General features: G+C 29.9%; 2 protein-coding genes across 4 annotated transcripts; one reads left to right on the plus strand and one right to left on the minus strand.

Moving 5' to 3' along the window:
- Positions 1-638: 638 nt before the first annotated feature.
- LOC136981279 (patched domain-containing protein 3-like) lies at positions 639-4,315 on the minus strand. The gene is made up of 3 exons (XM_067277582.1): positions 3,607-4,315; positions 3,218-3,532; positions 639-1,876 (listed from the first exon to the last, which is right to left on the minus strand). The coding sequence occupies exons 1-3, from the start codon at positions 4,313-4,315 to the stop codon at positions 639-641; spliced, it is 2,262 nt and encodes a 753-aa protein (XP_067133683.1).
- On the plus strand, positions 3,673-27,503 carry LOC136981235 (glutamate receptor ionotropic, delta-2-like). 3 transcript variants are annotated; one of them, XM_067277513.1, is made up of 11 exons: positions 3,673-3,836; positions 19,294-19,461; positions 23,109-23,177; positions 23,312-23,412; positions 23,641-23,731; positions 23,795-23,953; positions 24,022-24,187; positions 25,616-25,830; positions 26,731-26,836; positions 26,952-27,117; positions 27,268-27,503. In XM_067277513.1, exons 3-11 carry the CDS (start codon positions 23,115-23,117, stop codon positions 27,485-27,487), a joined length of 1,287 nt encoding a protein of 428 aa, XP_067133614.1. In that variant the 5' UTR covers positions 3,673-3,836; positions 19,294-19,461; positions 23,109-23,114; the 3' UTR covers positions 27,488-27,503. The 3 variants fall into 3 exon arrangements, with proteins under 3 accessions (XP_067133614.1, XP_067133615.1, XP_067133613.1); XM_067277514.1 differs by lacking the exon at positions 3,673-3,836 and adding an exon at positions 18,601-18,657 and having other exon boundaries at positions 19,304-19,461; XM_067277512.1 differs by lacking the exon at positions 3,673-3,836 and having other exon boundaries at positions 19,209-19,461.
- The last annotated feature ends 122 nt before the right edge of the window (positions 27,504-27,625 follow it).

Consider the following 27,625-nt stretch of genomic DNA (forward strand, 5'->3'; position numbering starts at 1 on the left):
GAGAAACTTATTCGATGAAAAAAATTGCAAAATTCAATCGAAAACTCGATTTGACGATATAATTTACGACTTTTACATAAATTTTAAAAAGTATTATATTTTTCTGAATAGAATAATATATAAGTAGACTTTTAAACTAAACAGCATAGTTATTAACAGCTGAACAGATATTAGTTAAAAATTTGAGTTACAAAGTAATTAGTATAAATACTTAAATTTTACATTTATAAAAAGACATTTTCTTATCGATTTAAAAAGTTTCAAAAACAACTTTTTATATAAGAGAGGTGGGCAAGCAAGAGTTCAGTGGGAGCCGAAATGTAGGTTTTGCAAAATGCATGGGAGCCGCAGTTCTCTACTGTCGTGGTGGATAAGTAAGGTGCGCGATTTTATTATATAATATAAAACAAATATTGAATTTTTTTAATAAACATATTTTCACAAAATTATAAAAATAACATTGTAAAAACAATAATAAAAAACAGAAATTAACACTTTCAGCAAGAGCCGCACGTAACTCAAAAAGAGCCGCATTTGCCCATGTCTGTTATATAAGATCACAATAATATGCTACAAATAAAATTATTATAATTGTTTTCAAGTACTTAATTTTTCTAAGAAATTATCTTTCGTCAATGCTACTCTTCAATTTGATCAGAATTTAAGAAACTCTTGTTTTCAAAAATTGGAGATATGAGAGAATGCAAAACAGGAACAAAAAATAAAGAATGAAATGCTGTTTCAATAGCAACAATAGATACGATTTTAACAAATGTTAAAAATATATAACAATTATTATGTATAAATAGTATTCCTAAAATAGAAGATAGAGACCCCTGAAATATAGGATAACCAATACGATAGAGGCAATCTTTCATCTTTTCATTTGGAATTTTATGTGGTGACGAAACATATGCATAAGATATATGTGCTGGATAATTAACACAGAATCCAACACATAATACGAGACTCATAAGAGATATAATATCCAAGTTTATGCCCCACATAGTCATATATCCTAATGTTTCCACTATGGTAGAAACAACTGAAATAGCTACAAGAAAAGCCGAAATAATATTGGGTATGGCCAATAAAAAAAGCACAATTATTATAAGAGAGGTGATCCAAAATAAATCATTAACTATACTTCCAATAACAATTGCCTGTTCAATAGCAGACGATGCAGGACAGTGAATTAGAATAGGGAGTTCTGACTCTTCGGCTATCTTCCATAATCTATATAATAACCATTGTTCGGTTTTTATGTTTACCGCATCTTTGACAGGGATGAAAAATCTGCTACATATAATATCGGATCCATTATGGTTGAACACAATATCACTAGAAAATTGTTGAGCTGCTTTAAACCTAAGAAACACGTTGCGAAGTCCTTCTAAAAAGTCTTCTTTCACGGACATATTGTACCCTCTTAATGAATATTTTGCTATCGGCTGATTTTGGAACTCTTTATAATAATTTAACCAAGAAACGACGAACTTTGATTCTGACATATACGGACGTATTTGAAGCTTTTCTGAAAGCTGTTCTAAGGATTTCTGTACTTTTACATCTGAATAATCTAAAGTCTTATTAATTATTATCTGATATGCATATACATATCGAATAAAATATTTAAAATAAATTTCGTTGCTTTCTGTTATTAAAGATCCGTCTGGAAACATATTTTTAAAGTTTAAACCGTGTCTTATAGTTAACGCTCCCCATATTCCAAATGTTAAATTTATTAAATAAGTTACAATGACAATTATTTTGACCAAGTTATGAGAAAGTATATTTCCTAACTTCTCTCTGAAAAATCTCAGCATCGGATCTATTCTTAACTTTTCACGCTGTTGAGAAACATCTTCGAAGTTATCTGAAAATATAATTTAAAATATCACATTATTCATATAAAAGAAATGAGTAAAATAATGAGAAGTTACATTTATTTAATAAAATTTGTATTTACTGCTATGTTTATTACATTCATGCAAATATGTCTGGCATACATAATCAATTTCAAATAATTGTTCATGTTGATCGTATGTGTTTGACTTTCGGATGTATCAAGAACAGACGTTAAGGCAATTAGAATATTCTCGGGACCACAAAGTTAAATATATTAAAACGACTGAAAACTTTTAGACAAAAAGTTGTGAGCAGTATTAAATAAATGCTACAATGTAATTAATATTATGCACTCACCCTTAAATGTTAGTGTATAAATTACTTGTATAGTATAATATCATAAAATTTGTCGAAATTATTAAAGAATTAACGATGTAAAAACAAACGAGCAATTATTTATTGTGACATCATCACAGTGCTGGACTGCAATTTTTAATTTATTCAATTCAAAATATATGCTCTTTTCATGAATTTAGTACTGTAGTGTCTTGTCCTGTACATAATACTTTTCCGTTAGCAATGGAGTCGTGCTGGTCTTCTATTAACTGCTTTCAGGAGAAAATTTTGAATTGAAATAACGTAACTTTCGGTTTGCATTAGAAGTTGATATGTAGTTAATCGGCGCTTCTTGCCAACATGGCTTTCATATGAATACATGTGAAAGACATTTGAAAGTTTATATCAATTTACTTTATGTACATTTCTGTTTTGGTGAAAAAATTCGTTCTTATTAATTCATAGACATGAGTTAAAAACGAAGAAAACAGTAGTGTTGATACGGCCAAAAAGAAATCAAGGTCTCATAACCTCCATATGATAGCGAGTGTATATCTCATGTACCAAGGGCAATAGAAAAAGACACAGCACGTTACAGAACTGTTTATCAAGAAAAGAAAAAGAGTACAGTTCAATTACCTCTTGACAAATTTATAAAGAAATCACCAAATACTAATCAATAAAAATAAATATTTAGAAATCCCTTTTTCGTTTTTAAACATTGTTCTACTGTTCATACGTTTCAACTTTCATACACATTTCAGCAACCAATTAGGTACGAAAGTAGAAGTCCGCCTTATATACATATATAATTATAATAAATACAAACGTAAAAGAAGTTGAATAAATGTGCAAACTATTTCATGTGTTTTATTAATGATTTAAAGATATTTATATTAACCAGATCTTTTCATATAGTCCATAGCCAATAGTCTCTAATGACCGAAAAAAAATGTGAGAATACATCATTTCGTTTTTAGTTTCAATTTGTACTTAAAAATTAGTATTTTGACATGAGAAAATTATGACTTACCTAAATTACGAACTGATAAAACATGATGCTCTTTTTCTTCATTGCAGCCACTTAAAGCCATGCATCCTCCGAAAAACGTAATTTGGTACAGAAAAGTAAAAAATATGCAGGAAGCAGAATAGTAACAGAATATTCTTATTAAAGGAAACGATGCCATCATTCCGATACAATACGAACAGAGATTAGTCAGCGATGTTAAAGTAATGGAAACGCCTGCTTCACAATACGTTTCCGCCATACGGGTAGACACTTTGTGTTTCGGGTTAGTGATTCTCCAACAAGCAATCAATACAAAAGCGTCGTCTATTTCGGTTACTACATAAAAAGTAAACAGTTTATAATTTCACTTAATTTCATATATTATCCGTAATACCAAAATGGGCACTTACCAAGAACTAAAAACGGAATGGTAATATTCCAAATAGTACTTTGAATACCGAAAGCCGACATCAATCCGAAAGAAGAAACAATAGCCAAGCCTGCAGATACAACACTAGCAACACCTAGAAGAGGTTTGCTCCTTGTCCAACTATTACTCATGCAAGTTATAACAGCAAATATAGAAATAAATGCGAATAATGCTCCTATCATCGGTTTTATATTTTCAAGTAATAAAAAGGTATGATTTTCTGTCATCCATAAATTATTAGAATAAGATTTGACGTATTTAAAATGATATTTTTCAATATTTTTGTATACTTCCATTGTCCATTTTTCGATCCATTTGTCTTTTTTCTCGTCACTTTCGTCAGTAAAATATGTCAGCCTCATAGCTTTTACATTCTCAACGAAATCATTCTGATCTACAGTTACACCACCCAAATTCAAATTATACATTTTATAGGAGTAAGTTAACGGGTCTATATCTATCGGATATTTTAGCTTTTTTTTCTTTGTTAGTATATTGTCTATTTCCGACAGTGTTTCAATAAGGGGATTTTCAAAGCATCTCTGATTAACCCGACCGCAAACTTCCGAATATCCAATTTCTCTTCCGTCAATTTTAACAGTAATATTTTTAATAAATTCATCAGCTACTTTCATTTCCAAAAGAACATTCTTGTCTAACATGCTTCCTCCGTCTGTTTTTGTAAACATTACAAAGATAAATTTTGGTATTTTTGTGAATCTTAATTGATCGAGAAATACGGAAGTGTTAAAAGGAAATGTTTTCTCGATAAATTTCTGTGCATTAAATATTTTTCCTCTGTCTGATATTGTTAAATTTACTATATTTTTTATAGTGTTTATGTCAAAAATGAATACGGAGAGTGATGCGGATAATAAGATAGGAAAAAGTATAAAATAGTACGGATAACATCCAATACTCTTTCCTAAATTTCTGAAAAGTAAAGAAAGTATTTTCTTTGTACAATCAAACTTTATTTTGCAGTCAGATGTGGTGTTCATTGCGTATCTGCAAGAAATAGAGTAAATAAAAAATTCGGTTTTTATATTTTAAATACGTAATTTTAATTTTAATATTATTGTATATAATGGCAAGTTTGTTTATCCATTTCAAAATACTTGAATATAAAATTAATAAAAATGTTTTAAAATATAAAAATATGCAATTTTTTATTTGTGTTTTAAGATATTTTTTAAACGTATATTCATAAATACGATTGACATATTTGAAAGATAATAGATCCTTTGTACTGATAATTTTCAGAATATTTTAGTATAATCCTACAGCATAATTTGCAGAATATTTTTAAAATAATACTGCAAGCTTATACTGTTGATACGTATTGTATATAAAATAAAAAAAGAATTAAATTTAATTTTTTGACGTGACACGCCAACGCACTATGGATTCTACAACCGATTTAAGACGGCCGGATTGCCAAAGCGGTTAAGAGGACATCGTATCACTCTAAGACTAGATAACTCGAGGTGAAAAGCGGACGAGCAACCGTAGAAGTTTTTCATGAACGGTTTGTTCCGGATATGGCAAGCGCATTTCTCACCTCCAGGTTCCTGGGCCTTCTGAGTGCCCAGGCTCCTTGTGGGCCTCACCCATCCCACGATGGATATGGAAAAAAAGGATTTATTAGTGTTCACTGAGTAGGAAAAGTCAAAAGATGAATAATAAGATATCAAATAAGAAAATGAAAATGATACAAACCATTACTTATTGTTACATAGTTACAATGCCGGACTGCAATTTTTATTTATTTTATCTAAAATATGTGCTCTCCACCTCAAATTATTAGTTGTGGCTTGCCACTGTACTGCACATCTGTACACTGTACATCATATTTTTCTATTAACAATACAATCGTGTCGTCATCTGTTAACTGATCTTAGGAAAAAAGTTTTGAATTAAAATAAAGAGACTTCCGATTTGCATCAGAAGTTCGTATATAGTTAAGTGGGGCCTGCTGCCCCTATGGTTTCCAAATCTTGTCTTGGATTTCATGTATCTAATGTTTTATCGAGATTAAGAAAAGACAGGCGGAGGGACTGGCGGATTTATAGATCTACAATTTCTTAAATTGCAGCCCAATAATAGGATGTTATACGATACTACCATGTTTAAATTCATAACGCAACTATCATACAATTCTGAAAAATCTATTCTTGTTCTTTGATACGACAGACATATCGAAAATTTAACAAAAACTGTCGCTAAGTTTATTGGCATAATCAGAAAAATACAGGATTTCCTAAACATAAATACAATAAAACGACTATACAGAACCAAAAATTCAGTACGGTATAACTATATGGGGAACCGCATCAGACTATATTGCTAACAGTCTGCAAACACAACAAAATCATCTAATGAGATCCATTTTCAAACTAAACTATTACGAACTAACTTCCTATTGTTATGAAAAAGAAAAAATCGACAACATAAAAACTTTATACGCAAAGCAAACTATACTTCTCTCCTTTAAATTTATAAAACTTAAAACCATAACAGTTATCTTCTAAACATTATTGAAAATCATCGTAGAAGGAAAACTACAGCCATCGTCTAAACCAGGCGTGGCCAACATACGGCCCGCTTAATGAATTTATGCGGCCCGCGATTAACCTTTCAAAATTAGCTACTTAACTTTCAATAATTGGTCGAATGGATTCGCGATACTTCTTTATTTTTTTAAAAAAATTCCATTGTAGAGATTTACAACTTTTAGAATCTACGAGCTTTCAAAAACCAACTGTCCAAGATGTCAAGAGGTATTTACTAAATATCACATGTTTTGTGAATGTAAAAAAAAGTTATGAACTAAGAAACAAAGCGAATTTAAATCAACTAAATTTTCTTAAAGAGGAATATCAAATGTATCGTTTGTTTCATGAAGCAAATACAGTAATGATTTACAAATTATTCAATTATGCAAAAAGCTTTTGTTATCAACCTCCTTAAAATCTAAAATATTCGTACTAATTCAATTAATGAATGTAATAAGACGTACAGTTGATACCAAAATATATTTTAATGTTATGATTAAGGTAAATACAATGTAACAACACCCTGTAATAGCAAGCTATGGCCTAATATGACTAATAAGTTTATTATTATTATGTTGGGTTAAGTGAGATATACTCGGTTAACACCGGTGGCTGTGTACTATGCCGGACCAAAGTCAAGGCATAGTAACCAAAACAGAAATTAAAGAAGTGTATCAGTGTGTGTGTCTGTATTCAGGAATTTTCTCACAATATGACATGTATTCAATATAGTGGCCTTCTGTAGTGTGATGTATGTGTTTCTATTCAATTGTAATGTGCCCAGGCTTTTGTGTAGTGTGTGTGGTATGACACCTGTAGAAGAGAGAACAACAGGTACAATAAGCACCTTATCCATCCTCCACAGATGCCTTATTTCCTGGGCGAGTTCTGTGTACTTGCTAATTTTTTCAGTGCATGCGTTTTGTATATTGTGAGTGTTTGGAATAATTATGTCTATAATGTATGTGATTTTATTGTGTTTGTCAATGAGTATGATGTCTGGTCTGTTGTGGTAAATTGTTTTATCTGTGATTATGGCTCTGTCGTAGTACATTTTGTGCGTGTTGTTTTCCAATACTGTCTGTGGAATGTATTTGTAGTATGGTTTGTGGATGTCTACTAATTTGTGTTTCTTTGCAAGCTCTTGGTGTATTATATTTGCTACTTGATTATGTCTGTGTAAATAATCTGTCTGTGCCAAGAGCTTGCAACCAGAGGTGATGTGTTGTATAGTTTCTGGCATAATGTGACATTTTCTGCATGTGTCATTTGTGAGTGTTGCATCTTTGAGTATGTGTTTTCTGTAGTTTTTAGTATTTATGACCTGATCCTGTATGGCAATCATGAATCCTTCCGTCTCCCCAAAGAGGCATCCCCGAGCTAACCAGCTGTTTGACGCAGTTTTGTCAACAAAATCCTGGGCCAGATCGTAAGGATGCCTGCCATGGAGTGCCTTTCGAGCCCACGATTGCTTAATGGTGTCTATGCTTTTTATATGTTGTGTTGTGTCCATATGATGTGAGTGTAAGTTTAATGGTGTGTTATTCGAGTCTGCTAGAGTTACTGCTTTATGTAATTGTGATGTTTCTTGTTTTTTGTAGAAAAACTCTCGCAGTGACTGTATTTGTTTGTAGTGAAGGTTAACTATGTCAATCAGGCCACGTCCGCCATCTTTACGTGGAAGGGTTAATCTTTCTGTGGCGGATTTAGGATGATGTTGTTTATGCTTAGTAAGTGTTGTTCTTGTTTTCCTTTGGAGTTGCTCAAGATCAGTGTGAGTCCAATGTATAACTCCAAAAGAATATGTGAGTACTGGGATGACATATGTGTTTATTGCTTTAACTGTGTGTTTTGCATTTAATTGTGTTCTGAGAATAGCATTTAACCTACTTTGGTATTCTTTAATTAATCTTTGCTTTATTTGTGTATGTTCTGTTAGTTTGGCCTGTTGGAATCCTAAATACTTGTAGAACTCGCCCTCTTTCATGGATTCAATAACGTCTCCATTTCCAAGTGCAAAATCTTCTTTCTTCAGGATTCCTTTTTCTATGTGAAGTGTTTTGCATTTATCTAGGCCAAATTCCATTTGTATGTCCTTGGTGTATGAATGTGTGATTTGTAGGAGTTGATGAAGTTGTTTTTGTGTGGATGCATAAAGTTTTATGTCATCCATGTACATGAGATGTGACAGTGTAAACTGTGTTGTTTTTTCGTGTCTGATATTGTAACCATATTGCGTGTTGTTTAACATGTTGGATAATGGGTTCAGGGCTAAGCAGAACCAGAGAGGACTCAAGGAATCTCCTTGAAAAATTCCTCGCCTAATAAAAATTTGGTTTGTTTGTATGGAAGTGTTACTAACCCTGAGATGTAGTGTTGTTCTCCAGTGCTGCATAGTGTTTTGAAAGAATGCAATGAGTGATGGATGTATTTTGTACATGTGTAGAATATGTAGCAGCCAACTGTGTGGAACACTGTCGAATGCTTTTCTGTAGTCTATATATGCCATGTGTATGTTTCTGTGTTGTCTGTGTGCTTGCCGTAGAATGACTGAATCTATGAGTAACTGTTCTTTGCATCCCCTGTGGTTTCTACGACAACCTTTTTGTTGTTCTGTTAGAATGTCGTGTTCTTCAACATGTTTGTATATTTTGTTTGCAATTATTATTATTATTATTATAATTATTATTATGTCCTCAAATCTTGCAACTCAAACAATTACTTCTAATTAAGATAAAATGCTGAAACTGTATACGTGTAAATGCACCGTAGTGATATATAGGCGGTATTATCATCCCCGCCACCTTACACCGTACCATCTCTCATCACCAATCTCGAAAAATAAGAAAATAAAAGCGTTTATTTAAAATATAAATATTGGAACTAAAGAGTTAATAAGTTTCTAATAATTATAAAAAAGCAATGTGAGTAAGAAATTTAAACTATAGTAATCTCAATATTGGAATTATCAAATATCATTCATTTTCAAATTTCATTGTAAATCAATAGCTGTTGAATGATACGAAATTTTTTTATAATCTATCATTTAACAGCTATTGATTTACAATGCAATTTGAAAATGAATGATCTATGATCATTCCAATACTGAGATTATCGGGTAAAAATAAATATAAATTATATACAATATACTGATTTATTTAAATTTGTACCAGTTCAGTTTCTCTGTAATCTATTGTATTGTATATTGCATTACCTTTATTGTAAAAATTAATATACTACGTTTTAAAAAAATAATGTGCTGTTTTTAAAATTCCACTATTTTAAAAATCCTAAGCACTGGCCTGATACTGTATGTATAAGTTATATTAATAAAGATTTAACTACAAATTTAACTTTACCTTTAGTGAATAAAAATCCTGATGTCTTTCTCAACTTATCCAATAAATTTTATAAAGAATGCACAATACTTATAGTGACTTCTTTATTTTACATCCGTAATAAAGAATCTGAACCCGAATCAAGGATAAAAATTCATACATTTACAATAAGATTTTTTGTCGCTCTTAAATTTCCTATTGTATGAGAAACAATGAAATTGATCAGAAAGATGTATATTTAAATTCAAATCGAGTGTGTATTATTATTAAATACAGCACACTCGAAACACTTGAGTTATTTCAAAAATAAATAGTTTTAAATAAAGGTAATTATTATCATAACAGAAAAGAACAGTTGTTTAACTGAAAATTGGATAATTTGCAAGCAAAACTTTTGCTGGTGTCTTTCCCAAAAATACGTTAATTACTCGAAATTAACTATTTGGAAAAATAAAACAGATTTTCAAGATTATTACTCAATACCAATGCAGGCTACAGCGTATATCTTGTTTAGTGTTTATATTTATTTTATTTCTACCTGTTGCAGGAACTTCTCTTGGTTGGAGGTCTGCCCATGCCGCAGTCATGATGACTTGTTATTTACGCCATTGGAGAAAAATCATTTTTGAATGTTTCCAAATTCTTTTAACTTTTAACATCTATTTTACTTCACTCTTTCCGTAGCCTTTCCCTCTACTTAACATCCGTCAGTTGCTGAGTGGATAAAACCACTAAGCACTGGTTCTCAGGTTTTCTCCTCACAGACCAAGCAACCAAGCAAAGACGAAGAGTGTTTGTTAAAATAAACGCGGTTACTTTTCTCTTTATTTTACTTTACTCACGTAAGATTAGTTCATAAAATTTTTTTAAACTTATCTTTTAAGAACTATAAATTTATAGCATAATATTAAAAAAATTAATTTTATCAATTACAAATATACTACTTCTTGAAAAACTAAACTTTCAGTTTCTGAAGAATCTTCGGAATTAAATTTTTTATGTAAATAAATCAGCTTCCAACTACTTAAACTATCATGCCTTATGCTTTGATAGTTCAAGTAGTGAAACCAGAGAATTGACTAACTAAATTAGTTGAAAATTTTTCTTTGAATGCTAGAAAGTAGGAATCTAGTTTTTCATGTTCGTTTCACCAAGCTGTTGTTTAAATAAGTTTTAGTTTAATGTTTTTAATAAAAATATATATACTTTTTCTAAATTAAAATGTATAATTAAATTCTAAATTTAAAATTTATAAAAAAAACTATTCCATTACTTTCCTTTAGAGAAACTAAAATACTTATAAATTTTGAATGCCATTCAATTTGAATGCTTTCGGTTTCAATAAAAATTGAAATTCAAATTGTATTTTTTTAAAAAATTTTTAGCGTAACTTTCCAGGCTGTTATTAGATTTTATTTAAAAAAATAACTTATAAATATTTTAATACGATTCCATGAATTTCTACGACACGATTCCAATACTTCTCTTTGTTACGCATACATAACAGTCAGAAATGTAAAAGCTATATTTTCATATTTATTAGATTTCAGACTCATATCATTCGCAATGTCTCTTTTGTTTTTTTTTTTTAAATAAAATTCGCAGAGAAATTTAAAATAAGGACGAAAAATTCTCTCAAGTTCAAATTGCCAGACTGGAAAAACACAAAAATCTTTACCACAGCTTCAATTGTTGTCCTGACAGAACACGGTTCTGGATGAAAGACTATCTTCAGTAGCGTAGCGTAGTGGACACGGCAAAATTTCACAATAAATAATAATATCTTGTAAAAATACCTAAATAAGGGGGCGGCGAAATTTTCCTCCGTCACGGGCGGCTGACACCCACGCTACGCCACTGACTATCTTACAGCCCACTGGGAGGAGAGGCAAAAATAGGAAAACCTTGAACATAATTTGTAATAATTGAATAGGTGAATATAAGGAAGAACGTTGTATTGTTTTCTTCTTCTGAATATTTCAAAAGTGCTTATTACGAAAATTCAGAAATTTGTTTGAAACATGTTTTTGTTTTAAAAGTTCTTATTAAAAAACATTATTGATGTACAAAAATAAATATTTTTAATAGAATACTACACAACGTAAGTGTCAGAGGTTAACAACTACAACTACAACTGTAGTTGTTAACCTCTGACATTTGCGAACCAAAGTAGTGACGCAGCAACAGGGTCATGGAAAGAGAGGGGCAGAGAGGGCACGTGCCCAGGGCGCCGAGATGATGGGACGCCGAAATTCCAAAATTGTTACATGAGCGAACTAATAAAATTCATAGAAAATTGTCATTGTCACTTACGGGTATAAAAAATTATATTATCACGTGTACTGGTACATTTTTCTGTGAAATATTTTATAAAATTTTATAGAAATTTTGGAAAATAGTCTGCCTGCACCCGGCAAACTGTCTCACTCGAACTACTACGGCGAGCGACAGATTTTCGTTACTATTTGCGATGTGAATTTATGTTCCAACAACGAGTTGCTCAACATTCCCGGCAACATTTAAAATTTTTGTAGCGCCATCTGTTATCATATTTTATTTTAAAATTTTATATTTTAACTATTATAAAATGGCAAAATCTTAATTTTGAGAGTAGGGATGGGTTTTATAAAAAAAATCATAAATGCTAATAACGAGTAAAATCGTCATTAAGACCCACTCTACTGGAGATATACGACCCCCATTATCTCCCACTCTCTCGACCTTTAACCATCACAAGGTAATAGCATCAATCCCCCTAATAAACAAACCACCTGCAAAATCTCAAAAATGTTCGATGAAAAGCACAACAGTTATTAAGCTTCAAATAGGGAGAATAAAGTCGTGCCTCACACAAAAACTAACATCTATACATACAGAAATTATCCCCAAGTTTTTCGACGTTTCATGATGTCCTAAGTCCAGAAATGTAAAAATCTTGAGGGGAATCATTTTTTGACCGATCGCCATACTTTCCTCCTCTGTTATATATAATAGCTGGGAAACTAAAAAAGAAGCTTAATACAGTAAGACCCCGCTTAACGCTCCTAGGATAAGTTCCTAGACGACAAAGCAATAAACAGAACAGCGTTAAACGAGGTCATTTTAACATAGAGTAAATAGGAAAAGAGGAAAACGCGACCAAAAATAAACAGATTTTACTTTAATTTTAAGTTATTTTTATATTAATTTGCATAATAATATATGTTAAATAACACATAAGCATATGCACACAAAAATGTAAAGTTCATTTTTTGTGACGAAGGTCCTGGCTCTTCTGAAATTCTTGTTTTCTTTTTTCTTTTTCTTTTTCTTTTTTTGCAATAAAGTCGTGAAGTTTCATTTGTCGCTTTTCTCTTTCCTTAAGCAAATGTCGGCAGCAGAAGATCGCATCCGAAACGCTTCGTTTTGCTTTTGCACTCCTTTCAAAATCTGAATCATTCGCTACAATTTGATCAATGATTTCGGTTATCGTTACCAAATTTTTATTAAGGAACTCTATAGAAAAATTCTTTGGGTTCTTCGTTTTCAGAATCACTATTTTCCAGTTCTACATGAATATCTTATTTTGCCTGTTCTCGAAGGTGTCGTTGGTAAGACTCTTACCAGAAACCTGCAGTAGCTCTTCAATATCCTGCTCTTCTACATCTCTTAGTCCTGTTATATCGATTAGGTTGACCAAATTGTCAACCTAACGATACAGCGAGTAACGATACATTCTTCTCGTTGAGAATTCTTGGATACCTTCAGTCATAACTTCCATAGGGGAGACCATAGTTGTCACAAGGAGCATGTTGTCACAAAGCAAATATCGCCTATATAATCAAAACTGAACGGTCACGTCATCTAGGAGTAGATTCGTTTCCGCTCGCCTACGTCATCACAAAATTCGAATAATATCCGTTGCATTGTTTTCCGTTAATTAGCTGTTAAAAGATTTACGGCGAGTCGCCTAAATTTAAATGTGTCATGTTTCGTGCCGTTTGAAAACTTGCAATTAGTTAAAGGTTAGTAACAACTGTATTTCCTATTAGGTAGGTCCTTAATTAATGTATATATACATTACCAGCAATCGAATTTTCTATTTTGAAATTAGAAACTATGAACTGATTTGTTAAGAAAGTTCATTTGGGGCGAATTGTCACACATCGAACGGACAACTTACCCCGTTTTGTGTACAATCTTTTTATTAAAAGAGAAGGAAAGCGGTTGACGATTTTTTTTATCATTATACATTATAGTTTTAAAATTAGAAAGGGGAAAACATTACTCCAATTAGTTTGTTCTTCTCTTTATCCAGATGGTACGAAATTATAAAAGGAAAACTGATAGAAATGCCCCACCTGAAGTCGTTTTACTAAGAGCTGCTAAAGCAGTTAAAAATAATGTTCAGCCAATTTCCATTAGGAAAGCTGCAGAAGAATACAATATCCATTACAGAACTTTAGCAAGAAAATAACTGACGAAAAACTTGATTCTGGAAGCTCTACAGTTCAAATGGGTTATAAAAAGAGCAGACAAGTCTTTACCAGTGATGAGGAGTTGGAGTTGGAAAAATATATAAAAAAAGCTTCCGATATTTATTTTGGGTTAATGCCAAAACAAGTACGTAAATTAGCATATGACTATGCAACACGCTTAATAAATCGTTTGCTCAAATCTGGAGTGATACCCTAATGGCAGGCCCTGATTGGTTTACAGGATTCCTAAAGAGGCATCTTAGGCTACCGATACGAACACCCCAAGCCACCAGTCTATCTAGAGCCACAAGTTTCAATAAGATAAATGTGGATGCCTTTTTCACAAATTTATGAAATCTATTTGAGCGTTACCATTTCCGCCCCAATGACATTTACAATGTGGATAAAACCGTAAATTGTACAGATCGGTTGTTGGATCTGCAATGTTGTATGGGACTGAGACATGGATAATCACAAGAGCCCAAGAAAAAAGATGGAGGTGGCGGAGATGAGAATGTTGAGATGGATGTGTGGAGTGTCAAGGAAGGATAGAATAAGAAACGAGTTTATTAGAGGATCTGTTAAGGTGGGTCCTTTGAGCAGGAAGATGCAAGAATGAAGGTTGAGGTGGTTTGGCCACGTAGAGCGAAGTAGTAAGATTATGTTGAAAAGAGGGTTGGAAAACTGGCAGTAAAAGGAATAAGAAAGAGAGTAAGACCAAGGGTGCGTTGGAAAGATAAGGTGAAGGAAGACTTGAATCACAGAGGACTTAAGAGAGAAGACGTCTTTTATAGGAAGAAATGGAAGATACGTATTAGAGAAGGAAACGCCGACTCCATATAAACATGGGAAAGGCGAGGATAAAGAAGAAAGATTAGAGTTCATAATTATTTGTTTTTATTACTTACTAGCAGATATATCCAACTTTGCTCGGTCAAAAGTAAGATGGCTAAAAGTTAAAATGAAAACAATATTATCTCATCACAGAATCCAAGTTAATAATAAGTATGAAAACTTTGGTGCAGATCGATCAAAAAGCTTAGAACAGAGAGACAGACATACTCTATATATATATATCTATAACTTGCGTGTGTATGTCAAAAACATTTTAGTTATTACTACATTTTTGACAGTAATGTCATTTCATGTTACACTTCCGCTATTTCGTTTCCATATATAAAGAAATAATGTTTTTTATTCGTTGATTCTATTCCGGAACTGCTTAGAATATCTTGGCAATTCCGATGGAATATCTTGGTAATTCCGTCTAGTCCAACAAACTAAGCAATTTCTCTGGAAAAGTTCCAGTTTCGGAATCGGAACTGAACAAACCGCCTTTCTTTACAAGAACACGAGAACAGTCTCGAGCATAATTCTCGAGTGCTCGTGGCACAAATCTCGCACAGTGACTTCGTTATCATCTGACAAATTACCAATATAGTTTTGCCGTATTTATAAATAATCAAACGAGAAAAAATAAACAACAATAACGGATGTTAAAAAAAACAATCGTTTACGTAAAATGACAGCGTCGGATTGAAGAGACAAAGGTTGTCTAAACTGGGAATGGTCCGTCCGTATATGTCGAGTCTTGTCCCTCATTACCCGGCCGCCCCATTGTCGGCCAGATCGAATCCATAATGGGTTTGATAAAAGAGGTCCTCTAGTGTCCACAGGGCAGAGTTATAAAAAAAACAAACAAAAAAAAAAAAACGCTAGTGCTGTGGTTTGCATCGATAGTCGAGGGCTATCAACACCGATTCCAAGATGGCGTTTATGTATTATGTACTGTACAGTTCCCGAAATATCAAAACTACATATTGACTGTATTTATGAGTTACAGCTACAGAGTAAAAAATGTCAAATAGAAAATTATCGTCTCAAATAATTAAATATTCGAACGATATTACAGAATTTTTGGTATATAGTAATTAATTAAATATAAGAATATTGTTTAAAAAATACTGCAGTTATGTTTTCTTTGTGAAATCAGTTAGCTAGACCACAACAAGACATCGATCTACCGTCGATGATTTCACACCATCGATTTATCCACTATTGATGATTTTAAAGTCACCGCCGCAAAGCGCTCGATTCGGTATTGGAATTAATATTGTTAATTTAAATATTTAAAAAATTATTTAAATTAAACTAACAATATTTTTTAAAACCATAATTAACAATTAATAATTCTAGTTTATTCTGATTTTTACTTTCCCAGTTGTTATAAGTATATAACAAAGGGAAAGTATGGCAACTGCTAAAAAAATGACCCTCCAAAATTTTTACATTTATGGACTCAGGGAATCTTGAAAAGTCGAGAAATGCAAAGAAATTCGGGGGGGGGGTAATTTTTGTATGTATGGATGTTAGTGTGTGTATGTGTGTGGGGAGCACGATTTTGTTTACTCACTCTCTTTGAAGCTTAATTAATAACTCCTGTGTCTTTTGTCGAAAATTTCCGAAATTTTGCAAGATTTACATATTAGGAGCATTGATGCTATTAAATTTTGGTGATAAAAGGTCGAGGGAGGGAAAAATAGAGAGGGAGGTCATGTGTCATATCTCGAGTGTGGTTGGACTTATGAAGATTTTACTCGTTAGTAATATTTACAATCTTTTATAAAACTCATTTCTACTCTCAAAATTAAGTTTTTTTGTCATTTTATAATAATTAATAATATAAAAAGTTTTTTAATAACATTTCATAACAGATGATGCTACAGACAAATTTTTTGAAGAGAAAGTTATGTAACTCGTTGTTGCATGTCTGATATTCTTATTTCAGATATTTACAAGAATTACAAAATTAAATTTTTTGGCTTTTGAAGTTTTTGTGAATAAATTACATTTATATTAATAAGTAATTATTTTAGTTCGTATTTTTATATTTTCATTAAATATTTTTACACTTTTTTGTAACTGTTTTAAGAATAATTGGGCTGCAATTTAAAAAATGGTAAACATAAATTGCCACTTTCGTTCGTCTGCTGTCTGTCCTTCCTTAATCTCGAGAACGGTGTCAGATAGACGAAAGTTAAGATCAGATATAGAAAACATAGAGGCAATAAACCCCAATTAATTATATATGAATATCAGATACAAATCGGAAGTTACGTTATTTCAAGAGTTACATAGATGACTAGCATGACTCTGTTGCTAACAGGAAAAGTATGAAGTACGGGGCAAGACTAGTAATTTGAGATCGAAAACATATATTTTAAATTAAATAAATTAGGAATATGGTTAAAAATCCCAGCTTGGCATTGTGACGATGTCACAATACGTTTTGCTCGTTTCTTTTGTACTTACATTGTTTACATCAGTGTTCCGCAACTTTTTTCTACTTGCGACACACCCATGACTCTACATAACTTAACACGGCACACCAAAATGTTATTCTCCTCAAAAACGTATGATATGATCCTGTTAATAGAATTACGTAATGCCACTAACCTATTATTATTAATAAACAGACCTCAACACCTGTGAGCAACTTTATCTTACATTTAATTTCTTAGAATACATTAAAATACGTGGCTTGTAATAAAGAATAAACAAACGTCATCTTATTTCATCAGTGCTGCGGCAGAGAATGAAATACAAGCATAAGAAACACATCAACTGTAATAAAAATATATAAATAAAACTTGAAATTAATAGAATATGTAAAAGTTCACGTCACACCTTTCACCTTGTGACGACACACGGGTCGCGGAACACTGGTTTACATAATTTAATATGTATTTATAAAATTACATTAATTAATAATAATTCTATATTTATATTTAATAGTAATAAAGTATTTATTACAATTGAAATAAAATATATTGAATTGTTATGACTTAATTTCTTTTGTAGATGAAGAGTGGGATGTATTCAACTTTCTCCACGTTAATTGAATTGGTTCTTTAAAAAAACTTCTGCTTAAAAAGCAATAAATGTTTAATAACTCAATGAAAAGAAAAACTACTCTTATTTGATTTATTGATTTTTTTCTCCCTGAAATTGTGAGATTCTTTAAGGAAACAATATAAATTTACACAACTATAGTCTCAAATCAATGATCTTTTACTAGAATCTGTGAAATAACAGTAAATTATTTGCCTTGGTATTCCGTTTTTAATATATAAATTTCAATAAATTTTTTTATTCAAATAGTTATAAAATGTATCGGAAAATCATTGGCTGATAACGAAAATAAATTTCTGTCTTTTAATTACAAAGAATCTGGCTGTATCAAAACGTAACGAAGAATGAGCTAGAAATTTGTAAAAGAAAAAGAAATAAGAAGTTACTGAATGAAGAAATTAATGTCGAGAATTTTGTATTTTTTTCGTTCATGGAAGATCTTTTAAAATAGTATTTGAAGAAATTGTGCCACAAAGTTTGAGATACATATTGATAAATACAAACTTAATTTCAACTGCATCGTTTTAATTATTCACGCCTCTTATTATTAAGATTATTCCAGTCAGTATTGCTGGACAGAAAATAACCCCGCTTGTTCAAGTCTTTTTAGCGTTAAATAAAACAAGATAATTTACAAAAATAGGAAAAAATCCTTGAATATCTACATTCAAATTAAAATTTTAAATATTTAATGTGACGATTCTTATTATTCAAGAGAACTGAAACAAAATGGAAAATGATTTTCTCAGAATTGGATGAAAAACGTACTGTAAGTCAAATTGTTTTAATTTATTCGAGTATTTCACCCAATTTATAAAATTAAACCATTAAGTATAATAGAAATAGAAAAAACATTTCAAAAAGTTAAAGAACCATCTTCATAATATCTTTTTTCACATACCTCTGCCCCAATTATAAAGATTTTTAAATCATTTAGTTTTGATTACTTTGTTCTGTGTATTTGTGTTAAATAACAATAGAGTGTGTAATTTTTTTTATTTTAATTGCAAGTTTTGAATTTCGGTTTTAATATTCATTTTCATAATATTTATATATATTCGGAAGGAAACAATTAAATAAATAAATAAGATAAGCATTTATAGTTATGTATGACATTACTTTCATACAGTTTTATTGTTACAATTTATTGTTAGAGATTTCATCACTTCGAGCATACAATTTCGAAATATATTTTATGTTTAATATTTATTATATTTAATAAATAAAATATAAGTTAGTAAATATTTGAAAATTTTTAAGATACTTTTACTTTACTAATTAATTTTAATTAATCATAGTTTTTCAAAATAGATAATTATTATACAAATTTTTAAGAAAATATCATTTATTTTTTAATTTTTATTTCAATTAAATTACGATTGATAAATCTGTGATTTAACCATAGCCCTTGATAGGTCATAGAAACTTTCTGAAGCTTTTATGACAAACACACTACGAAAGACGTCACAACGAAACTAATAAACGCTCATTGATCAAAAGCCATCTTGCGGTATATTCCGAAATTAATTAGTAGTGTTACTTTCTTGTGGAGTAATAAACTTAAAAATTTTCTGTAAGTAAATAATACTTTCATCATCTTCTTTAAATTTAAATCTTTGTTTAACATGGAAATTACAATGTGTATCGTGATTAATATTTCACTAAATGAATTTAAATTTATCTGAAATATTTTATAATAGTTTAATGATATAGTTATATGTTTTAATATGTTTATTTAGAGGTTAGTTGGTTTGCTTGCAATTGTTTTCCATTTGCTCTTAGACATATTTTTAAGTTTAATAAAAAAAATTATTTAACAATAACCCTAAAGAATCATAAATTTTGTTGTATAGTTATTATATATAATAAGTATATTTTTATAACATAATATACATAATATATTTATATATTATATATATTTAGAGAAAAAATGAGTCTGGGATATATATTAATTTTTCTACTTTCAAATAAATGACATTCGGCCGAAGCTGCTGTCGTATTTTTTAGCGAAGCTTGTCTATGGTTTTTAACCTACTTTTTGAAATTAATTGTTTTGGATTCCGAACAACTCCTATGACATGGAAACAAATTCGGTTCGATAATAAATGTTATTACTATAAAATTAAAAAGCAAAAATTTTACAACGATTTCGGAAGACAAACTCAACCTATTACTTGACGAAATATCTGTTAAATAAAAAAAATATATAGAAATTTAATTAAAGCCAAAAAGAAAAAATATTTTTCTACTATAAGTGACTCTTCAATAGGCCAAAAAGACACCAAAATTTTTCGGCAAATTATAAACGGTTTTCGTAGATATCCTATGCCAGCTGACAGTCTGATAATTCCTCTGAATAGTTTGTATAATTATTTTAATGATTTTTCAATTTGTTATTCAACTAATAACAAAATGAGTGGTGTATAATGAACAACAAAATAATCAACTATATGAAGGACTGTTTAATACGGAAATCCTGTATTCTTATATTAATAAATTAAAAGATAAAACCGCTCCGAGATATGATGCAATACAAAACTCTTCAATAAAGAAATTGTCGAGGCCAATTGTTGAGTATTTGGTCAGAATATTTAATATATATGATCTATATAATATAGGCATACTGCCTAAAGAATGAAACAAAGTTATTTTTTACATGATTTTTAAAAAAAGGTGATAGAACACAACCAGCCAATTTTAGACCAATCGCTTTATTATCTGGATTTCGGAAGCTATATATATCTATATAAATGACAAAATTTAATGAATGGACTGCAACAAATGATTATAGGCATAACACCCAATATGCTTTTAATAAAGATGGAAGCACTCTTATAGCATTATTTGCATTGCTAGCATTAATACAACTCCAACTTCGAAAAAAAAGACAAAGTATTTGCATTTTTTTTTTTTTTTTTTGACATAGAAAAGGCGTATCACTCAGTTCTAATATAAAATTTACAGAAATAAAATGTCAAAATGTCGAGCAGATGCTAAAATGATTAGAGCAGTGGGTTTACTATTTGGTCAGTATGAAATTATTATAAAACAGAACAAAAGTTTATGGCCAGCCTTTGAAATAAGTCGCGGACTGTTAGAGGGTGTATGATTTGAATGATAGCTTTGTTAACGAAGATGATGGTTTTGCTTTGACGGTCAAATAATACATTCTATATCGTATGCTGACGATATAGTAGTTTTAGCTCCGACCGCAGCTGCGCTTCGACGAAAAATAAATGCTCTAGAAAAATATTGTGAGAAATTAAAATTGAAAGCTAATCCCCCAAAAAAGCCTTCATTACGATATTTCAAAATGGTTCTAGATTGTCAATAAAATATTTTTTTTTGTAAAATTCTAAAAATAAAGATTATTCTCAGATTAAAAGGACGAGTAACTACTTCTTTTTAACCGATTAATTTTTTATTGAACAACAAAATATCTTTTTATCTCAACAAAGAAAAGCTTTTAATAATTCCAGAGATTAAGTTCTTGGGTGTGGTGCTAACTCCGTCCTTGTCGTTCGAAAAGCGTTTTAAGCAAGTCAGGATAAAGTCTACTACCTTGACCAATAATATAGTAAAATTATTTACTAAATTGAAAATACGAAATATTAGAGTCCAGTTTAAACTTTTTAGTTCTCTAATTTTAAATGCTTTTGGGTATGCTGCTCCGATTTGGAACTTATGTAATTTTAATAAGCTAGAGATAATACAAAATAAATTCATACGCAAAGTTTTTTCTCTGGATTATAATGTCCCTGGTTCGGCTCTCTGTCTAGAACTGAATAGATTCAATTCGGGTTCTTATTTTATTAAAGGCTACATCAGATTTCTCACTCGGTCGAGAGATAACGAAGAGCTTCCAGCTTTATTGTTGAGAATATTATACCAAAAATCTTCAGTTGATAAGTCAAGAAAAAAATGGGTCTGCCAATTGTCAAAATTAATTAATATGTTCGGCTTTTCGATAGATCCGGTTATGAAAAAATCTGATATATGTGAAATACACAACACTCATCTAATTCAGAACACCCTAGTAATATCTTTATCTCATGACATTTATGATGTAAAGAACCGTAATAGTCCTGCTTGGATAATTACACTAATATTAATAGTTATATGGATACGGATTTGTCTGTTAAAAAAATTTTTATTCAATTAAGATTGAATAAAGAGATCATAATTATTAATAATAATATATACCAATTTTCTAAATTATATTGTATTAGTTGTGATGAGATTTTGTCTAAAATTCATTTGTTTTATTACTGCCAAGGCACAAGAATTTCGAAAAAGATGTAATCTTGAAGTGTTGGGTTTTATGAATAATGACAATTCCATGTATCTTTTTTTCATAAAGCAAAAATTAATACAATATATAATTTATATAACTACGCACAAAAATATTTTGTAACTGGCCAATTTGATATAATATCTTTGTAACTCTTATGTTAATTTCAAATGGATTTATGAATGTTTATATCTATGTTTTTCTTTTTACAAAAATCTGTAAAAGACCGTTTTTGTTTATTTTGTTTCGGTTGTTTTTGTGTAATTTGTATTAACAAAATATTTTGTAATAATATAAGCACCCTCTTGTAACAGGCACACACCTATTATAAATAAAGCTTATTTACTTACTTACTTACTTTCAAATAATAAATCATATACAAATACATTTAAATCATTATGTTAGATAAATATTTGGTTATAAATAATTTGTAAATTTGGCATATAGAGTTTACTCTTTTCTTATTCCAAGTCATTAATGAAAAATATAATAAAAACTAATTTTTTCTGTTTGTATTGATGTAAATATTGAAGAAATGATAAAAGATTCTAAATTATTTTGCTTAAAATTTTTAAAAAATTCGTTTATATTAAACTCTTTTATTTAAATTTCTTTATATCATGTTCTCAAATCTTGCAAATCAAATTTTATTCATTTCTACCTTCTGACAGTGCATTTTAATGGTGTTTAATCATAATTAATTAAACAACTTCTAAAAAAATTATCCCGAAATAGAAGGATCATGAAAATAATGAAAATAATATTTAATACATTAAATTTATTTTAACGTTTAGACTAACAATTGTGATATTTACAACTTACTTGTTAGAAAAACATGTTAATTTATTTATTTAAAAAGAAATTCAAATATTATATTTATATTATTACGTTATATATATGAGTCTTCAGTCTGACAATTCAATTTACAGGGCCGCATGTTTGACAATCAACCAAGCATTAATCTTAACGGTTCTCTTCTAAAAGTCGCTAGTATGACGGTAAGTATATTACACTCTGGGGAATATTTTTATTATAAAACGAATTCTGAAAATTTATTAAATCGTTAGCTGTCATTTCTGAAAAATAAAGGCAAGTTTCTTGGAAATGTAATTGTTTATTTTTTAATCTGTAGAGAGAACCATATCAGAAAGTTAATTGCTGCATGAAAAAGTGCACAGGGGAAGGATTCAGCTTCGAAATCATCAATAAAATGGCAGAATATTTTAACTTTACGTACGTTATCTCTATTTTTATAATATGTGGTTAAATAATCTGATGTTATTTCTCAGAAAAAATTAAATAAACCTACATTACAAAAGTTAAACAATTTATAATTTTTTAATAATTTTGACTTTTATTATCCACTTGTTTTTTAATTATATATGCCTATTTAGACTATATAGAAATTACTTACATTCCTTACATAGAAAAAATAATAATATATTTATTATTTCTCTCTAGTTATGAAATTATTATACCGATCCATAAAGTTTACGGTTCAAAATTACCCAATGGAACTTGGATAGGAATTATCGGAATGCTTGCAAATAATGTAAGTTTATTTTTATAATTAAAAATTCAGAATTGTTCTCGAATACAAAATAACTGACATTAGGAAGCAGATATTGCTGCAATTCCTCTTACGGTGATTCAAGAGAGAAAGGAAGTTGCAGTTTTCTCCGCTACTCTTTTCAAAGACAGTATTAGTATTCTTATGAAACAACCAAGTGCAAGTGGTAATGCTGGAGCTCTGCTTTCTCCGTTTAATCTCTACGTGAGTTAATATTTAATTTATTAATGTCTATCTCGTTAAAGTTTATTAAAATTTGTTTTATTGATCAGGTTTGGATTATTCTCATTGTTTTTTCCATTCTAATGGGTCCACTCGTTTATTTATTGCAACATATTCATTATAAATTGATAATCGTGGAGAAAGAACCGGACAAAAGGAATGATTACAAATTAATTGAATGCTTTTGGTTTGTTTATTCTGCATTAATTAGACAAGGTAATGTGGGGTTTGTAATTTCATTCTATCACTATTTTAAATTCATTTTATTTATTTATTTTTACGATATTAACAATTCAGTTTACATGAGTTGCATGAATTTAAGTAATATTTCCATACAATAAATATATATTATATTCGATTAAAAAAATATCTCAACAATATTATAAGAAAATATTCATTTTTCTATAGACATTAAATACTTGATACAACGTAGTGTTGCTGATTTACGCGTAAATTAAAACTTAAATCGGGACGAACTTATTCGTTATTTCTTATGGTAGAAATTTGTATCTAGTTCCTGTATAATTTAGTCATCCACTCACGTTCTCCAAATAAGATTAAAGACCTGCAAAACACGCATTTACTTATCAATCAATGATTCTAAACGAAATAAAATAAAAGTGTTGATTTATGCTGTTAAAACATATTAACATTAAAAAAAACAAATAATGTTAGTTTCCATCAGATATGCCTTTATTTAATGATAAGAAAATGAAAAGTAGTTAAGATAATAAGTAAGCAGAACACGAGCAATTATTTATTGTGACATCGTCATAATGCCGGGCTGCAATTTTCAATCATATTTTTCATTTATTTAATTTAAAATATATGCTCTCTACCTTAAATCATTATTAGTGGCTAGTCCCTGTACATTATACTTTTCCTTTAACAGTAGTCATGCCGATAATCTATTACCTGGTTTCAGAAGAAAATTTTGAATTGAAATAACGTGATTTCCGGTTTGCATCGGAAGTTTGTGTATAGTATCTAGTAATCGAGGCCTCCTGCCCCTAAGGTTTCCATACCTGGTCTCGAATTTCAGCTATCTAATTCCGTTCTCGAGATTAAGGAAAGACAGACGGACGACAGTGGAAACTTATAGTTCTACATTTTTTTCAAATTATAACAAGTACGGAACAAAATAATGTCATTTTTCAGTTAATAAAATTGTAATTACTGATAGAGAAAAGTAATAATTGTTTAGAGAAGTTATTAGTGTTGTTCTCAGGTAATGATTGACGGTACCTTATCCTGAGAACAAAGATACAACGTGAATGAAACAAAGAAAATGGAGACGGGAACTTAAAAGCCATTTAATCGGGGCGCGCTGGAATTTCAATCTCGTCGAAGTCATAATTAAAATATTTTGTACTGTAAATATTGGTCGACATTCTTTGTATCGACTAATTCCTCTTGTAAATGAAATGAATAAAAGAAAGCAATATTTCATTATATTTGTCGTAGATCGAATGCTACTGAATATGCATAATTTACTCGATCATTTATTCAAGAAGTTAATTTAGGAACAAGCTTGATTTCTCTCGCTTAATTTATTTATTAATTTATATATGTTATTTATTAATGTTAAATTAATGCGGTATACAACTTCAGTTGTAATAATATGTAAAATGATATTTTTTCTAGGCAGTGAACTAAATCCAAGTTATGACTCCACTCGCATACTGTTTGCGGCTTGGTGGTTATTCACTTTGGTGATTACCACCTTCTATACAGCAAATCTTACAGCTTTTTTGAGTTTAGAAACATATGCAGTAGAGAAGGATTTACATGGAATCTTGGATCATACAGATAAGAAGTGGATTGCCAGAAATGGATCTGCTCTTTATATTAATGTATTAGTAAGTTGCAAGTTTCATAAAGTTATAAGTAAAATGTAGTTTAATTGTTAAAGTATTTATATCGTATTTGCACAACTTAATATCGACTTCAATATTCAGAGAGAACTTTTAAATCTATTTTATCTGGAAAATTGATTTTTATAGTTTTATGTCATTATTGATAACTATAAATGACCGATTTTATTCGTATTTTTTTCACAAGAACATGACAATTCAAAATCGATTCAGAGTTGTATCGTAAATCTGTATTGTTTGGAGACCATCTATATATAATTTCTCTTCTCCCCGCACGCTTCTTTTTTCTTATATAGTAGTTTTATTGACTGTATTTATATAGTGTGTCCGGATATGTTGGATCCCGTCCCCTTACTCGGTCGCCTTTTTGTAGGCCTATCCTAAGGTGGGCTTGAAGAAGGACTTTTTTTTTAGAGTCCAAGGTTGAAAAAAATAAACAAAATTATGACCTCCTACGCTCCATTATGATCAGTTAATTTTTAAAATTAGAAGTTACAAAATGCACATTGTGGTGGACCAAACGTCAATTCGTACAGGTCATACCACGACGTCTGAATTAGATTAATACCGTTTTATTTTCTTTTTTAATTTGATGCATTAGACAGCGCTTGCATTTATTTTCATAATTTATTTTTTTAAGTGGAATATAAAATATATTAAAATACGAAACGACGGCCAAGCAAACGGTCCGCTCGGAAATTCTCTAAATTCGGTCAATCTATCACTTATATTTCGAGACGCGGTGAAAGAAAAATGAATGATTTTTCTCCGCATTTCCCTAGCATCTGAATAAAGTATTTTATTTTTAATTTAATGATATTCCTCCTAAGAAGATGTCAAGTTTTACTTTAACTAAACTGTAATTTATAAATATTTTTAATAAAGAAAGGAGAAGAACCGATATTTTCAACTTTGAAGAAATCTTTAAATGAAAATAAAGGCTTATTTTTAACAGAAGACGATAAGATTCTGCAACTTATTTTAGAAAAGGGTAAATTTTATAATATTAATTAAATAAATAAAATAAATTTCTGTTTTTATAATATTTTCTTTATAAAACTTTAATCTAAAAAAATGAGAATATTAAAAACTTAATCATATTTTAGATTATGTATTCCTTCAGAATTCATTCGCTCTAAACTTCATAGCACAAAGAGAATTAATGAAGCATAACAAATGCATGCTGGCGACTACCGGATTTAAATTTTTCAAGAATTCTTATAGTTTTGCTTTTTCTAAAAATAATAAATATATCAACGAATTTAACCATTTGTAAGTTTTGTAATTTGAATAACATCTTCCAAATTATACTTCGCATAATAATTTTATTTTGTATGTATATTATATTATTGTAATTTGGAAAATGCTTTGAATTTCTCATTATAAATAACTTTTTGATAATTTTTCTTTTTTTTTTTATAGTTTTCAATTAATTACAAGAACGGGATTATTATCCAAGTGGATCTTACAACATTTAATACCAGCTCACACCTGCACACTTTCCTCTACAACTGGATATAATTCTTTTGAGCTTGCTTTATCATTAAGAGATATTATAGGGGCTTTTATAGTCTATTTAATTGGTATGGCAGTATCGATTGTCGCATTTCTAATGGAAAAAATTTGGAAAAGAAAAAAATAAAATTTTATTAAATTGATAGCCTATAAATACGAGTAATTTACTTTAAAATTTTAAAATGTAAAAGTATATTTTATTAAAATTGTAAATTATCTATTAAATAAAAATAAGAGTTTATACTTCTACAAATATATATAAGTA

The sequence above is a fragment of the Centruroides vittatus genome, unplaced genomic scaffold (genome assembly GCF_030686945.1).
Source record: "Centruroides vittatus isolate TY-2023 unplaced genomic scaffold, ASM3068694v2 contig_749, whole genome shotgun sequence".
NCBI classification, from domain to species: domain Eukaryota; kingdom Metazoa; phylum Arthropoda; class Arachnida; order Scorpiones; family Buthidae; genus Centruroides; species Centruroides vittatus.

Excerpts from the sequence above, each read along its gene's own strand:
- LOC136981279 (XM_067277582.1), bottom strand. The coding sequence starts at position 4,315 with ATGTTTACAAAAACAGACGGAGGAAGCATGTTAGACAAGAATGTTCTT. Across the intron at positions 3,533-3,606 it reads CATTCCGTTTTTAGTTCTTG|TAACCGAAATAGACGACGCT; the intron begins GTAAGTGCCCAT and ends CTTTTTATGTAG. Across the intron at positions 1,877-3,217 it reads TTTATCAGTTCGTAATTTAG|ATAACTTCGAAGATGTTTCT; the intron begins GTAAGTCATAAT and ends TTATATTTTCAG.
- LOC136981235 (XM_067277513.1), top strand. The coding sequence starts at position 23,115 with ATGTTTGACAATCAACCAAGCATTAATCTTAACGGTTCTCTTCTAAAA. Across the intron at positions 25,831-26,730 it reads CTCTTTATATTAATGTATTA|AAAGGAGAAGAACCGATATT; the intron begins GTAAGTTGCAAG and ends TTTTTAATAAAG. Across the intron at positions 27,118-27,267 it reads ATCAACGAATTTAACCATTT|TTTTCAATTAATTACAAGAA; the intron begins GTAAGTTTTGTA and ends TTTTTTTTATAG.